Raw genomic sequence first — 14,118 nt, 5'->3', positions numbered from 1 at the left:
TATACCATAATTTTTAAAGTAATCTTTAAAAATTCTCCATTCCTTATAGACTACTTGTTTTGTTTGGCCTCTTATCCTTCCTGTCGCCTTTGCTAGCTGCAGGTATTCTACCATTAGGATTTGCCAATCTGTCGTGTTACGTATTGTATTTTTCCAATTTCTTGCTACTAAAATTCTGGCCGCCGTTATCCCATACGTGAACAATGTTCTTTTCGATTTCCCTATTTCTTTTGGCAATATGCTTAATAGAAATATTTCTGGCCATTTTTTTAATGTAAATTTAAATAATTTTTTAAGTTCTTCATATATATTATTCCAAAATACACAGATGTCTGTACAATTCCACCACATATGCAAGTAAGACTCAATTTCTCTGTTACATCTCCAACGTATAGATGATCTATTTTTATACATTTTAGCAAGTTTTTCTGGAGAAGCCTTCAATAAATTCTAAGACTTGCTGGATCCAGGGATTAGGGCATTCTGGCCCCAGTTTAAGACCCCTAAGCATGCCTAAAGCTCTGGATTTTGGGTGAACTCCTGTGGCTCAGGGCCTCAGAGTGGTTAACTCTCTACTCCAAGTCATTCCTTGCATAAGAACATATCAGACAAGAGGAGCCTACTGGATGAGACCAATGGCCCATCTATTCCAGCATCCTTTTCTCACAGGGATCAACCAGAGGCCTGTGGGAAGCTCACAAGCAGGACCTGAGTACAAGAACATTCTCCCCTTGCTTAGTTTCCAGCAACTAGTAGGCAGAGACATAGCATCTCCAACGGTGCAGGTAGAACCTCGCCATTGTGGCTGGCGGCCATTGAGAGCCTTATGCTCCTAATTAACTTTCCGACCTTCTGCGATGAGGAGACTTGTCTTGTTGCAGTTCGGGAGCATCTTCCCCGTAAATTTTGTGAACTTTAGTTCCCTGAAGGAGTATATTCTAAGTTCATTTTTAATCCTCGAATAATACCTGAAAGGGGCTAGAGATACGTACCGTATCTGGGGCACCTATCACTGCCACCTGCAGACAGTTCTACATCATACAATGAAAGCACATTCAGTGTACATGACTTCCCTCCAAATAATATTGGGAACTGTGGTTTCCCTCTCACATAGCTACAATTCCCAGCACCCTTAACAACCCACACCTCCCATTATTCTTTGGGGGAATTCATGCCCTTTAAAGGTGTGTTGAATCATAGAACTGTAGCATTGGAAGGGTCTTCAAGGGCCATCTAGTCCAACCCCCTGCAGTGCAGGAATCTCAACCAAAGCATCCATGACAGATGGCCACCCAACCTCTGCTTAAAAACCTCCAAGGAAGGAGAGTCCATCGCTGGGAAGGTTGCTATTAACTACATCTCAAATGTCATATAGCATTTAGGAGACGGGAAGACTTTTTGGTTTAAGAAACCTATTGTGACCTCCAAATACCTCTGAAGCCTGCTAAGGGAGATCTCTTAGCCACTAGAAAAGGTGAAGTGGCGTTGGGTTCGGATATTTATTGAGTTGGACACACTTCCGACAAGTCCTTCTGGGCTGACTTTATCATCCTACATTTATCTCCTCGCTCCTTTTAGTACCAGTCTCCATGCAGCTCACTTTTGAGTCTTTGTCTCTCGGATGTTTGCTAGATTGACCGCTGGCGTCATCACCAGCATGTTTCGAATCGTACCTTTTTAATGAGCATCCCCATTAAAAATCAGAATGGAGACAATGTAAAGCATAAGGTTATTTTCCGTCTCCAATGGCTGACCTTCCACCGTCACTCCCCACCCCCAGTCCAGTTACTTTATTCCCAAAGTTTGCGTACACATTTTGGAGGTTGTCCTGTTCAAGCAGTGATAACACAAAGTTAATGTGTTTGCTTAAGAAGAGAAAAGAGCTCTGACGTTGGAGACTATCACTAGAAGGGCACAAAGCAAACCTCAGGAAACAGAAAGAGACGGGGCGCCAAATGTCAAAATGCAGGTTAGTAAAGTGGAATTTGAGGGGGAATTTATTTTCTGGCTAACGAAAGGAAACAAGGGTTTAAAAGTCCATAGCGAGTGCCATGTACTTGACCAGACAGAAAACTTGGACAAAGAGTCTTGACCGACCCTTGGCTAACAGAGTACAGACCTAGGAACCGACACAATCCCAATTTTTTGCAATGGAAACTGGGATCTTGTTATTGATCATTGTTGCCTTTTCTTCAACAGTTCAGACAATGTCTCCTCCAATGATGCTTGACAAACTTCAACATCAAGAAGGTAAGTTAAAATTCTGTTCCCATACTACCGGTTCTGTTAATGCCTTTGTTGCACAGTGTGGCCAATTTAAGCAGAGTTTTGAATGAAAAGTTTTGCAAGAAAAAAGAAAAAAGGAAGACTTCGTACAAGACAGATTTGTTTCCAGGTACTGGGCATTTGCATGTGAATTACATCAAAAGCGTGGATTTGACTATATGAGTAGGCAGAACATGAGACTCTTAATCACAGGGTTGTGGGTTCAAGCCCACCTTGGGCAAAAAATTACTGCATTGCTGGGGGTTTGGACTAGATGACCCTTGTTTTCCCTTCCAACTTCACAATTATATGATATATGAAGCTGGCCATTTTCCCGACATCAACATGCTACAAGAAATGAGACCATAGGTCTTTTTTTCTTTTCAGGTAAAAGCCAAAGAGCCATGGAAGAGTCTGCATCTAATCAGCAGAGGAAGATCTTGGGATTTTTATCAGCATTTGATGACATACAGAAAAGTACCAAACCTAGATTAGATCCCAAGACCACAGGACTTCAAGGTAATTCAGATAATAACCATTGCCTACCATCAACTGTATGGATGCATGAAGCCATAATGGATTGTTTGCAATGAATTTAATGGCATGTAACTAATTCATTATTTAAAATAGTTTATTTAATAAAATGTATACACATCAAAGCAGCTTGCAAAATGATAAAACAATAAAATTGAGGAAAAATCTCAGCCATACGTAATACTTACAAAAGTTAAAATAATGAAACAGATTAAAATTGCCTCAACTTTCTAAGCATCTGAGTTGGCTTGTCTAAACAAGGGTGTTTTTAGCAGGTGCTGAAAAGACTACAGTGAAGGTGTCTGCTTGATCTCAATAGGCAGGCAGTTCCAAAGTGCAGGCACTGCCACACTAAACAACTGAGTTCTAACAAATGTGGAATGGCTATTATGTGGCACCTATAGCAGTGCCAGTTTTGCCACTCAAAGTGGTCAAGTGGGCACATGTGGGCTAAAGCAATCTCATAGGAAAACTGGGGCCAAGTTGAAAAGGTTTTAGAGATCCTTTCAGTTCAGTCACTTAATTTCAGGTCCACAATTACAGCATGAATGTGTGTAAAAATGAACTGTACTACAATAGAAATAATTAAATAATTAAATTCATCATATTACTGTAAATAAGAAACCATTTGAAAAGGGTTAGAGACAATGTCAAGTTATGGACACATATGCAGAGCAATCCTATGCAAGTTTACTTGGAAGTCAGCCCCACTCCAATTCTGCTTAGAACTGTGCGCCATTTCGTTCCGTGGGGCTTATGCCCAGGTAAATAACAATCTTATGCATGCAGACTTGGAATTAAGTCCTCCTGAGTTAAATGAGCCTTACATCTGGGTATAGAGGATTGCAGCATTATGGAACTGATTCACCTGATCAAAAAATACTGGGACAAAAAGAAGATTGCATATTTTTAAAATGTATCAATTGCAAAAATATATGCATGCAACAAAACTAATCCATCAATTTGATCATTAGAGTGTAAGAGAAGAACTGGACATTAGGTTTTTGATGAAAAAGCCATTCATCAGCTCTATTCTTCAAGTTCAGAGATGTTTACATTTTGAGTCTCCGGGGTCTATGTAGTATTTCACAGAGCTGTATCATTCAGAGTTTGATACTCTGCTCGTGATCAAAATGCATCTGACAAATGCCAGTGGCTTTCATTATATTTTTGTGTGGTCTTTTTAAAATGAATCATTGGTCTTAATTGTCTTCCATCTATGTCTCTGTTATTTATGGTACTTTCAAAGCAAATTGGTTTGATATATTATATCTTCAATTCTTACAATGATACGTGTTTCAAATACTGCAATGTAGTAAAACAGCTAAAGGAATTTCAGAAATAGACTGGAAAGAGAAGCTGCTGAATTGCAACTTATCACCAAACTTAAAACCATGGAGAGTCCTGGTCTGAACAAAGACCTTGGATTCTTATCTCATTATACATGACAAAGCCATTTTTCACCTTCTCACCCCTTGCTTTTTCCTGTAAGACCTATTGCAGTCGTTAAGAGTCATCAACAGGCTCATCACAGCTATCTGCCAATCACCCATTCCCACCACCCTTCTGAGTAATACCCCTCCCCACCTTCTCACTATATAGAAGGGTCTGGAAACTTCTGTTTCAGTGTATCTGAAGAAGTGTGCATGCACACGAAAGCTCATACCTAGAACTAACTTAGTTGGTCTTTAAGGTGCTACTGGAAGGAATTTTTTTTGTTTTAAAAAATAATGAGCCTGAATTAGACAACAACCTACCCACTCCTTCCCTAGACTGCTTGGCATACATAATTTGAGAAAACATGTATGCCCTGTTTAAGACTACACAGAATAAAAGTATGCTTCTTCCATAAAACTACCCCATGCAGCATATAACCCACAAAAACAAGAAATGCCCATGCTCTCTTAATTGGGGAACAGAAAGTATCCAAACAGAAAACCCAGTGTGCAGATTTATTTGAAGAGGTGAAAGTAACCCTATTGCTGAGATACTGGATGCCTTTAAAGGAAGAATGCAGCTCTGTGTGCACTGACCACTGTTCTAAATCACCCTGAATTTAGGGGCTGGCATGGGAAGCAGCAATAAATGCTACATATCTGCAGCGGGTATAAAGTCAAGGCAACAAAGCCATTCAGCTAAACATCAGGCTAAAGGAGGGCTGGGAGAGAGAAATAGTTGGCATTGTTAGGCTGAACCTAGATGAGGTCAGAGGGCCAGAGCGGTAGCATGATTTCCCTCTCTTTAAAGAATCTACTAAATAATTTTCCCAATTTGCATTTCAGCTTACGCCAAAAAGTTTGGAAAGACAATCAGAAAGGTAAGAAACTGTCAGTTTTTTAAACACCTCCTACCAAAGTTTCCAGTATGCAGAATAATTGTTCTCTTTTGCCAGGGATATACTGTACTTAAATATTGATTCCTGAAGCTTATCTCCCTGTGAGTTCCCCAGTGTGCCTGGAGTAGCTGCAAATAAGGGCTATTTAATTACAGGCTAACCTTAAACATGCAGCAGCCCTTAGTATGCAAATGGAACTGCCCTTTCCATTGAACTGAATGGAGCAGACCTTGTAAGAGTGGAAATATCAATGCATACACTGAAAATGACTGAATCCAGAATTATTATTTTTAAAATTCTTATTTCAGGTTCACATTTATGCTCTTAAGCTATAATTTTTAAAACCTTTTCTCTCTGGACTTTTTTTCTGGACAGGATATTTTAGATGAACCTCAGGCCAGTCGTTCTTTCTTGCAACAAGATGATGTTGCTGAATCAAGGAAGGATCACCTGAGAAAATCTCCTTTAATTGGGAAAAACTTCAGGAAAGCAGCGCCATCATCTTCTAAAAAAGCAAAGAAAAGAGGTGTGTGTTTCCAGCAAGAAAATCAGGTTCCTTTCTGTTTGATTGCCTAAAACTCTGAAGAGTTGAATAAAAGTTAGTCGGGTCATGAAACAGCCCTCTGTGTGTGGAGGCCAAGAGGCCAGGCTCCTTTCCAGAGTCACTGATCCTGGGGAATCTTCATTTTGTCCCACGTGGTGTTGCATAATGACACCTGCTATAGGAAGCCTGTTCGTGGTTTGGAAAGGTTTCCATGGACCACTACTGGCAGAAGAAAAGGTTGCTGGAGCAGAGGTCAGCTGGTCAGTTAAAAAGCTAAAGAAAGTACATATAAATTTTATTGTGACGTGTAATTCTAGGGTTAGGCACACCCTCTAGGGTTAATTTAGGGCTAACTTACCTCACAGTAATGGGACGCGGGTGGCGCTGTGGGTAAAACCTCAATGCCTAGGACTTGCTGATCGTAAGGTCGGTGGTTCGAATCCCCGCAGCGGGGTGAGCTCCCGTTGTTCGGTCCCAGCTCCTGCCCACCTAGCAGTTCGAAACCACCCCTAAGTGCAAATAGATAAATAGGTACCACTTTATAGCGGGAAGGTAAACGGCGTTTCTGTGTGCGGCACTGGTGCTGGCTTGCCAGTTGCAGCTTCATCACGCTGGCCACGTGACCCGGAAATGTCTTCGGACGGCGCCAGCTCCCGGCCTCTTGAGCAAGATGAGCGTACAACCCTAGAGTCGATCACGACTGGCCCATACGGGCAGGGGTACCTTTACCTTTACCTCACAGTAAGTAACTTACCTCACAGTACGATGGAATAGGGAGAACTATGTAAGCTGCCTTGAGCTCCTTGGAGGAAAGTCAAGACACCGGTAATTATAAACACAGTAAATATGTCATATCTCTCTAAGCATACTAGATAGTGGGCACCACTCCACATAACATGCCATCCAACCTGGGCTTTGAGGTTGACTGGGTGGAGGGGTTCTCATTATCCCACCATCAGCTAAACCAGATGAGGGTAGCCAATGGATCTCAAATCCTCAGGGAGTTAGGGACTTTGCGTGCGAAGACAGGCTCTGGTGGACTGAGCGATGAGACTAATAGTAGGTCCAATGGTCAGGAAAAGTGAAGAGAGAAGTGAGGGGCAGATGGGGCTTGTCAAACTGGGAAGGTAGCCCTTTCAGGAGAAGGAAAACTCTGGTCCTAAACCTCTTCTGCCTTGTGGGGTATCTGCGGTAGAAGAAAAGGCTTAAGGAGTAAACTCTGCACAAATCTGGAGTCCCTAAGATGGTTGGATGTTGTGCAGTATGCCTCCTTCCAGGAACCCCTGCGGCCAAGCTGGGGTCAAATGTTTTGCTCTTCCTTCCTTTGGACCCCATCAGTGAGGCAGAGAAGGGGGTATTGTTGTACAGACAGCTCAGGACCTTCATAAACACTGCCCAGGCTTGTGCCCAGGGAGGTCACTTTGGTGCTAACACAGCAGTTTGACTTCACCCCTGGAGGCACACTCCATTGTCTTTTGAGACAGATGGATGCCAACAATGGTAACTGAAAGCTAAGCTATTCAAATGCTTTTATCTGTGATGGTATCATAATAATTCAATGGTAACTTCAGTTGTTTGTTTTCTATGTATTATATTTTGGCTTTACAGTATTTTGGAAACCACTCTGTTGGTCTGTTGTAATGCTAAGCAGGTTAATAATCAAATAGACCTTCTGAAAAACAGGCATATGGAAATGGGGGGGTAGAGGGGGATAGATAGTGGTGAACTGAACCTCAGGTATGTCCAGAATAAGCAAAGCTCCAGATGCGAGACACACCCATATGAACCATGTTTTAACAAGAGGCTATTTTGTTATTTTCCAGCTTGTTTTTGGAAATACTGTGTGCAAAGCAAGTAGGGTTTTTTTAAAAAAATAATATTTATTAAAGTTTTAAAAGTTACAGAAAGAAAAGAAAAAGAATTAAACATAACAAAACCATACAATACAATACAATACAAAGACAAAAATACTACATATACATAACAAAAGTAAAACAAAAACAATTAAAAAAACAAAAAAAACCATCCAATACTTTCAATGTTTTTTTTTTAAAAAAAAATATTTATTGAGATTTTTTAAATACAAAAAATGCAAAAATAGTAAACAATATGACATGTATCATAACATATTTTCAAAGCTTCTTTGGACTCCCTCACGTCCCCCGCTCCCACTTACATCATTGTAAAACTTTTTCTAGCAATTTATCAACTTGTTTACATTCTTAAGTCTCATTCATTTAATTTAGTCTAATAATTCTCCAAAAAATTTATATTTCCTCAATCTCATTTATCATCCAGATTACGTCTAATTTAGTGGTGCTCAATTGTTTATGATCTGGCATCCTTCTTAACATCCAACTAAATTACAGTGTTTTTGTAGATAAATCCTAAATTTCTTCCAGACTGGAAGAAGACAAGAAGGCCAATACTTTCAATGTTGTTAACTTTCATTTACTTGTTTCAGCAACCTCCTCACACCTCCCTATTTTTGTATTCCACTTTGATTGTTTCAGCAAATCCTTTCCATCTTCCTCAATTTTCTGTCCTATCATTTAACTTAACAAATTCTAACATTATTTTTTCCTTTAATCCATTTACAATCTATTGTACTTAATTCTTTATAGCATTTCTGCTAAAGCCATGTAACTTCATTCCAACATCTTTCTAACATTCCTTAATTTTACAATATTTCTGTAGAGAATCTTTAAATTTCTTCCAATCTTCTTCCACCATCTCTTCTCCCTGGTCTCGGATTCTGCCAGTCATTTCCGCCATATGAACCATGTTTTAACAAGAGGCTATTTTGTTCTTTTCCAGCTTGTTTTTGGAAATACTGTGTGCAAAACAAGTAGGTTTTTTGAACACATCAAATCAACGAACCTTTGGGGAGATTAAGGAATCCAGTTGTGACAATGAAATCTTCAAAATCTGAAAACATTCTTTTCAACAGAGAAGATTCAGCAGATATTAGTATAAATAACCGTTTGACCATATTTGCTTTGTGCGCATATGTATTTGAAAGACTCGTGCCAGTATTTAAGATTCATGTCAAGTATTTTTATTTTCAATGATAATATAATAAAGTAATTTTTATACAAGCAATGTGGCATAAATGGAATGTCCACTGTAAGAAGCAGGGGAATGTTTGTGGTTGGTTTTAAAACTCTCAAACTGTATTTGGGGGGATTACTGTAAACATGAAGGGTTAATGGTGACATCAGGTGATTCAACTTCAAGGGAGAACTGTGAGTCCATAAAGTCATTCCATGTTCTTCCTTTGCAGCCCTGATTTGAATTCAAGCCACAGCTGCAAAGAATCCTGCTGTATGCAAACCCATCTCTCTGTGGGTATAGCCTCAGCCAGGAGATCCTGAGTGGAACCAATTCAAGCAGGGCTTGCATTTAATGCAAAATTCAGTTTTGGTAGTGTACTCTAAGGGTCCCAATTGCTCCTTTGCAGCTGCAGCTCTACCTGCCCCACACCTGTTGTATGATGACAGATGTGTGGCATGTGGGCATGGCTGGGGGGAAATAGGACCCCTGTCAGGCTTAATTTGGGCCATGGGCTGTAAGTTCTGTATGCCTGCTCTAATTATACATAAATAGGTGTCCTAGATACTTTTTCAATATTGGACTTGCCTATAGCTGATGCTGGGAAACTCTCTTTAACATGTCCATTCACTCCTATGGAAAATATTAATGTATCAGATGCCTTATTATGTACATACATGAAACATCACTGTTACTTGCTCTTCCTTTGATTCATGGACCACTTGTAGAGGATACTGCAAAGAAGAATTTCAGGTACAGGAAATCTAAGAGTAAATAGTACCAACACTAGAGCAATAGATTTGGTGGCCTATGCAAGTATGTTGGAATGAATAGCTGAGAGTGAGGAAGCTTATGCAAGTCAGCTTCCAGTAAAACTTTTTACTGGGGTTAACTCTTAAAAAGGTACCTCTTTGCATCAAATGCTAAAGAATGAACTCCGGTGATCAAAACACAATATGCACTGTTCTGTGGCATGCCAGTGACTAATGCAGAAGTCTTTATAAGTGAATGAGTCTCTTGAAGCCATTCAAAAGACAGGCAAAAGCCACTTGCTCTTTGGGGGACTATACTACGCAGTGTCTTAATGGTGTGTGTTTTCCTCACGTATCAAATTCCATGGAAGTAACAACCAAACTTTTCCTTTCATTTCCTTGCCCCTCTGGCTTCACATCATGGAATAACTTAATATCCTCTCTATTTGCTTCACAGAAAAGATAAAGCCTTACATTTGTACATCTTACTGGAAATCAAAGGTGCAAAGAGTTTCTAATATTTTAAAAGACTGAGCACAATGCAGCTACAGCAAAGCGCTTTTCACTTAGGCAATTGGGCAGAGTTATGCTTCAGATTTTTCCATTTCATTCCTTTATCACAAAATGCAAACTAGTGTCAGTATGTTCTCAAACGAAAATAAGCACAATACAACATATTTAAATCAGAATTGGTGTATTTTCTTTTCAGGTTTGTAAGGCATATTAAACAACTACAATGATTTTTTTGTGCGGTTTAAATTATATAGACGTCTGAAGATGAGGGGGGAACAGAAATATTTCTTTCATGCATACTAAAAAGTCAAACTCAGCATTTAATCTTGGTATTGTAAAATAGTTTAAGTTTTAAACAGGTTCACTCTATAGACTGGGGGAAAATTGCAGGATTTAGCACTGTTTACATTAATCACAAAGAATGTGAAGCATGCTACACAAAGTACATTTTCATGATTATACAGTACAGAAGTAATATATCTTTAAAATAGAAAATCCACACTGTTGTAAAATTGGTAAGAAAAGTAGTCATCTTCTTGAGATGAAATATTTTCCTATTCTAAAAAAAGTTCAGCTTATCAAATATACATTTTAATCAATCTTATATGGGGATAACTATACAGAGGAACTGATAGGTGCTACACTCAGTGGAGAGAATTCCTAGTAGCCACAGTATAATCCAGTAGGTTTTGTCTGCTGTGGTGGCTCTTTTGTTCCTTTACACTTTGAACATGAACTTTCAGAAACATCACAGTAATAAAACGTGTTTTCTGCTATTCAATGTACCGTATATTTTTCAAAGTCGTCCAAATGAATCCTGTTCCAAAAACAAGGATAAAGGGACCTCCTCTTCCTCAAAACTGAACAGCATTTGTGAATTTTATAAAATAATGGGGTGAGTAGGAAGAGGCCCCGTTTCAATAGCCTGAGGCAATATTTTCATTTAGGCCAGGTTTACCCATGCCTGTCCATCACTTGATGACAGCAGCATGTGCTATTGAGCCATCTCAGAGCAATACCATGATGGAGGTTCCAAATCATCTGAAGACAAGAGATATATTTTTAATGCATTCAGTTCACAAACTGGGTTTTAAATTTTCAAGTGTTGATTAATCAAGCAACGTCCATGCACTTCTTAATAAGCCCTTAACCTCTGGTTTTCAGAGTGCCTTACTAAGGAAAGACCTCATTAACTTCAGGTAAGCTTGAACACTTCAAGCCTTGGAGCAGCAGGGTGGGATTCAACAGCTATGAATTGCACAGTCCCTGCAAAGGCAAATCTGGTAGAGCACACAGAATTTGCCCACAGCTTTGTAGCTGAGAGGTGGAGCTTCAGGAATGTATTTTTTAAAACAAAATTTGACCCAGCCCTTTTATTTGTATTCATATGATATAATCTGTTACTTTCTATTATTTACACAGGTGAGTACAGTTTGTACACATGTTGTGTTGTGTTTTTGTCACATGGATCTTGTGAGACAGAATGAACAGATTCCTGTTTTAAAAATACTTCAGTCACTGAACACATTTGGCAATAGCTTAGAAATAAAATAAAAATTGTGACACTGACATCTTTGAGAAGCAGAAATCAGAGGTGGGAGATCAGCAACTTGTATGATAGGCATAGAGAAAGGGCTTAAGGCTCCTGAATCTGTTCAGGGTATCACAGGGAACCTGTGATAAGCCCTTCTGAGTATCCAGTCTGACTTCCTTTCACCAATAAATGACCATCACCACACACACAGCACCTGAAATTAGATGTAGGAGCTTTGAGGACAGTCTTGGCTCATGGATAGCTTTGAGCTATGGCATAGCTGTTTTTAGATATTGTAATGTTGCTACAGTGGAATGTTTTCTGGCATTGCAGTGCCATTGTTCATTTGTACATATGTCCCAGCCTAAGTAGTAAGAAGCTGATGCAACAAAGCTTAGGGCTGTAAGCCACACAACATGTAAACAAGTCATTTGCAGCATGCCAGCCATAATGTTGAAGGGGGTCTAGAAGCGTATGATAACCACAAGCCCATGGTTTAAAGGGCAGAGATACAAGAAATGGCACATGGTAGACTAGATACACTGCAAATTCCCCTGAGGTAAATGCCCCTCAAAACAGTACAATCCACATTTCTTAAAATCCATAGGTGTTCTCCCATTGACCAACCAAAAACGGACTTTATCTAATTCTCTCTGTCCTGATAGGGTGATCAATGCTTACAGAAATACCTTTAACTATTGTTTTGAAATTTTAAAGCTGCAATTACTATGTAATCTAGATTCTAATATGGCTGCAAATGTTTTGAGTTTTGTTCTATTGCCAAAAAATAATACATATATTTGCATGTGCGCATGCGCATATGTGCAATGCAACAAATATACAATTATACTATACTTGAATTAGCAGATCAATAAAATAATTATTTCACAAGGATTGGCCAGTTTCATAACTTGAGACTTTGCAGCAGAGCAGACTCTTCATTTTATTCTTGAGGTTTTCCTTCTTTTTAAAAATCAAGCTCACTGAAGATATATAGAAATAGAAGATTCTTGATTTATTTCATTCTTTTTGCAACATCCAAATAGGCAAACTCTATTTCCCGATCTGCAGGACAAGTATTTGTGAACTCGTCTCTCGCATATGCATTGTTCAAATATCTCCAGATTCCAGTCATTTCAGAGGGAAATTCAAAATTTCTGTATTTCTTTGCCACAACCTAACAGAGAGAAAAGGAAATCATCATACACGTGGCAACATCACAGTTAGATTATACTCTATATGAAGATGCCTTTGAAGATGGTTCAGAGGCTCCAGTTGATGCACAATACTGCTATTCTGATTCTGCAGGGCATAAAGCAGAAGTCACATTCACTAATTCTTCAAGATCTACTCTGGCTGCCTATAAGCTTATAGCCTCCTCCAAGGTATTGATGTTGGCTTAAAAGGCTCTAAATGGCTTGGGAACCAAGTACCTGTTTGAGCAAGCTTCCCATTATGTGTCAGCACAGCAACAAAGATTTGTAGAGGGGGCCCTCCTCGTAAAGGTAAAGTAAAGGCAAAGGACCCCTGGATGGTTAAGTCCTGTCAAAGGCTTCTATGGGATGGAGCACTCATCTTGCTTTTCAGGCCAAGGGAGCCTGAGCAGTGTTCAGAATAGCAACCCATGAAAGCGCCTTCTTCATTGTGAAACTTCCTACCTCTGGGGATACTAGACATCTTCTCTATATTAGTTAGCTAGATTGTTTAAGATGGACCTTTTCACACAGATCTTCAAATCCTTGTGGGAGTGTGAACAAATTAATTTACTGAACAGTCCATTCGAATTATTGTGTTGCTGGTGTTAAGGACTTTGATACCTTATTCCACACATTTTATTGCCTTCTGGTTCAAGGGTAAACAAGCACAGTACAGAAAGGAAAATCCAGACCTTGATGATATGTAGTTTTGGCAAGAGATTGCAGTCTGCTAACGTGAGTTCATCTCCATCTAGGAATTTCCTTGTGGAAACAGTGAGTTCTTCAGTACTATAGGCATCGATTTCTTCAGGCAAGGGGGCATTTAAGTAATTATTCAGTTTCCGCAAAGCCTTCAGCAATGATTTTTCCAAATCTAGAATCAAAGAAGAATAGATTAGAATAGAATTCCTAGCAGAGTTTGGAAATCTGTGATTATTGGTATGTGGCCCAAACAATACCCACCAGGAAGAAGAAGGAAGTAGCCACATGTTCAGGAGGACCTCAAGATTTGGAGAAATAGAAAAAATATAGAGAGAAATAGAAAAAATGTTTAACCTACCTCCACCCTCAATAGGACAAACTGGCAAAAATGTACGTGTGTGTGTGGTGTGTGTGATCATATACAGTGGTACCTCAGGTTAAGTACTTAATTTGTTCCAGAGATCCGTTCTTAACCTGCAACTGTTCTTAACCTGAAGCACCACTTTAGCTAATGGGGCCTTCTGCTGCCGCCGCGCCGCCGGAGCATGATTTCTGTTCTCATCCTGAGGTAAAGTTCTTAACCCGAGGTAATATTTCTGGGTTAGCGGAGTCTGTAACCTGAAGCGTCTGTAACCTGAAGCATATGTTACCTGAGGTACCACTGTATATGAAAAGGGAGGGGGAAAGCTTCA

At 39.5% G+C, this 14,118-nt stretch overlaps 3 protein-coding genes across 5 annotated transcripts in view; 1 reads left to right on the top strand and 2 right to left on the bottom strand.

Annotated features, from left to right (window-relative positions):
• Positions 1-14,118, bottom strand: part of KCNE2 (potassium voltage-gated channel subfamily E regulatory subunit 2) — a 221,928-nt gene that overhangs the window by 62,370 nt on the left and 145,440 nt on the right. The window lies entirely within an intron of this gene.
• On the top strand, positions 1,966-8,701 carry LOC307215598 (uncharacterized protein). Its single transcript, XM_079974982.1, has 5 exons — positions 1,966-2,250; positions 2,653-2,784; positions 5,082-5,116; positions 5,510-5,660; positions 8,496-8,701. Exons 1-5 carry the CDS (start codon positions 2,151-2,153, stop codon positions 8,528-8,530), a joined length of 453 nt encoding a protein of 150 aa, XP_079831108.1. The 5' UTR covers positions 1,966-2,150; the 3' UTR covers positions 8,531-8,701.
• CLIC6 (chloride intracellular channel 6) overlaps positions 10,159-14,118 on the bottom strand; it is a 136,769-nt gene continuing 132,809 nt past the window's right edge. For all 3 annotated transcript variants that reach the window (XM_079974900.1, XM_079974899.1, XM_079974901.1), the window contains 2 exons: positions 13,417-13,598; positions 10,159-12,705 (listed from right to left, as the gene is read on the bottom strand). In XM_079974900.1, the coding sequence (XP_079831026.1) occupies positions 12,544-12,705; positions 13,417-13,598 (344 nt within the window). In that variant the 3' untranslated portion in view covers positions 10,159-12,543. The remainder of the gene's footprint in view (positions 12,706-13,416; positions 13,599-14,118) is intronic.

Source organism: Podarcis cretensis (assembly GCF_951804945.1).
Source record: "Podarcis cretensis genome assembly, chromosome: 4".
Taxonomy (NCBI): domain Eukaryota; kingdom Metazoa; phylum Chordata; class Lepidosauria; order Squamata; family Lacertidae; genus Podarcis; species Podarcis cretensis.
The sequence above is the reverse complement of the archived record's forward strand: the minus strand, read 5'-3'. Positions and strand labels throughout refer to the sequence as shown.

Bases quoted from the DNA above. Each gene is read 5' to 3' on its own strand.
- LOC307215598 (XM_079974982.1), top strand. From the start codon at position 2,151: ATGGAAACTGGGATCTTGTTATTGATCATTGTTGCCTTTTCTTCAACA. The intron at 5,117-5,509 runs GTAAGAAACTGT...TTTTCTGGACAG, and splicing joins TTGGAAAGACAATCAGAAAG to GATATTTTAGATGAACCTCA. The intron at 5,661-8,495 runs GTGTGTGTTTCC...GTTCTTTTCCAG, and splicing joins TAAAAAAGCAAAGAAAAGAG to CTTGTTTTTGGAAATACTGT.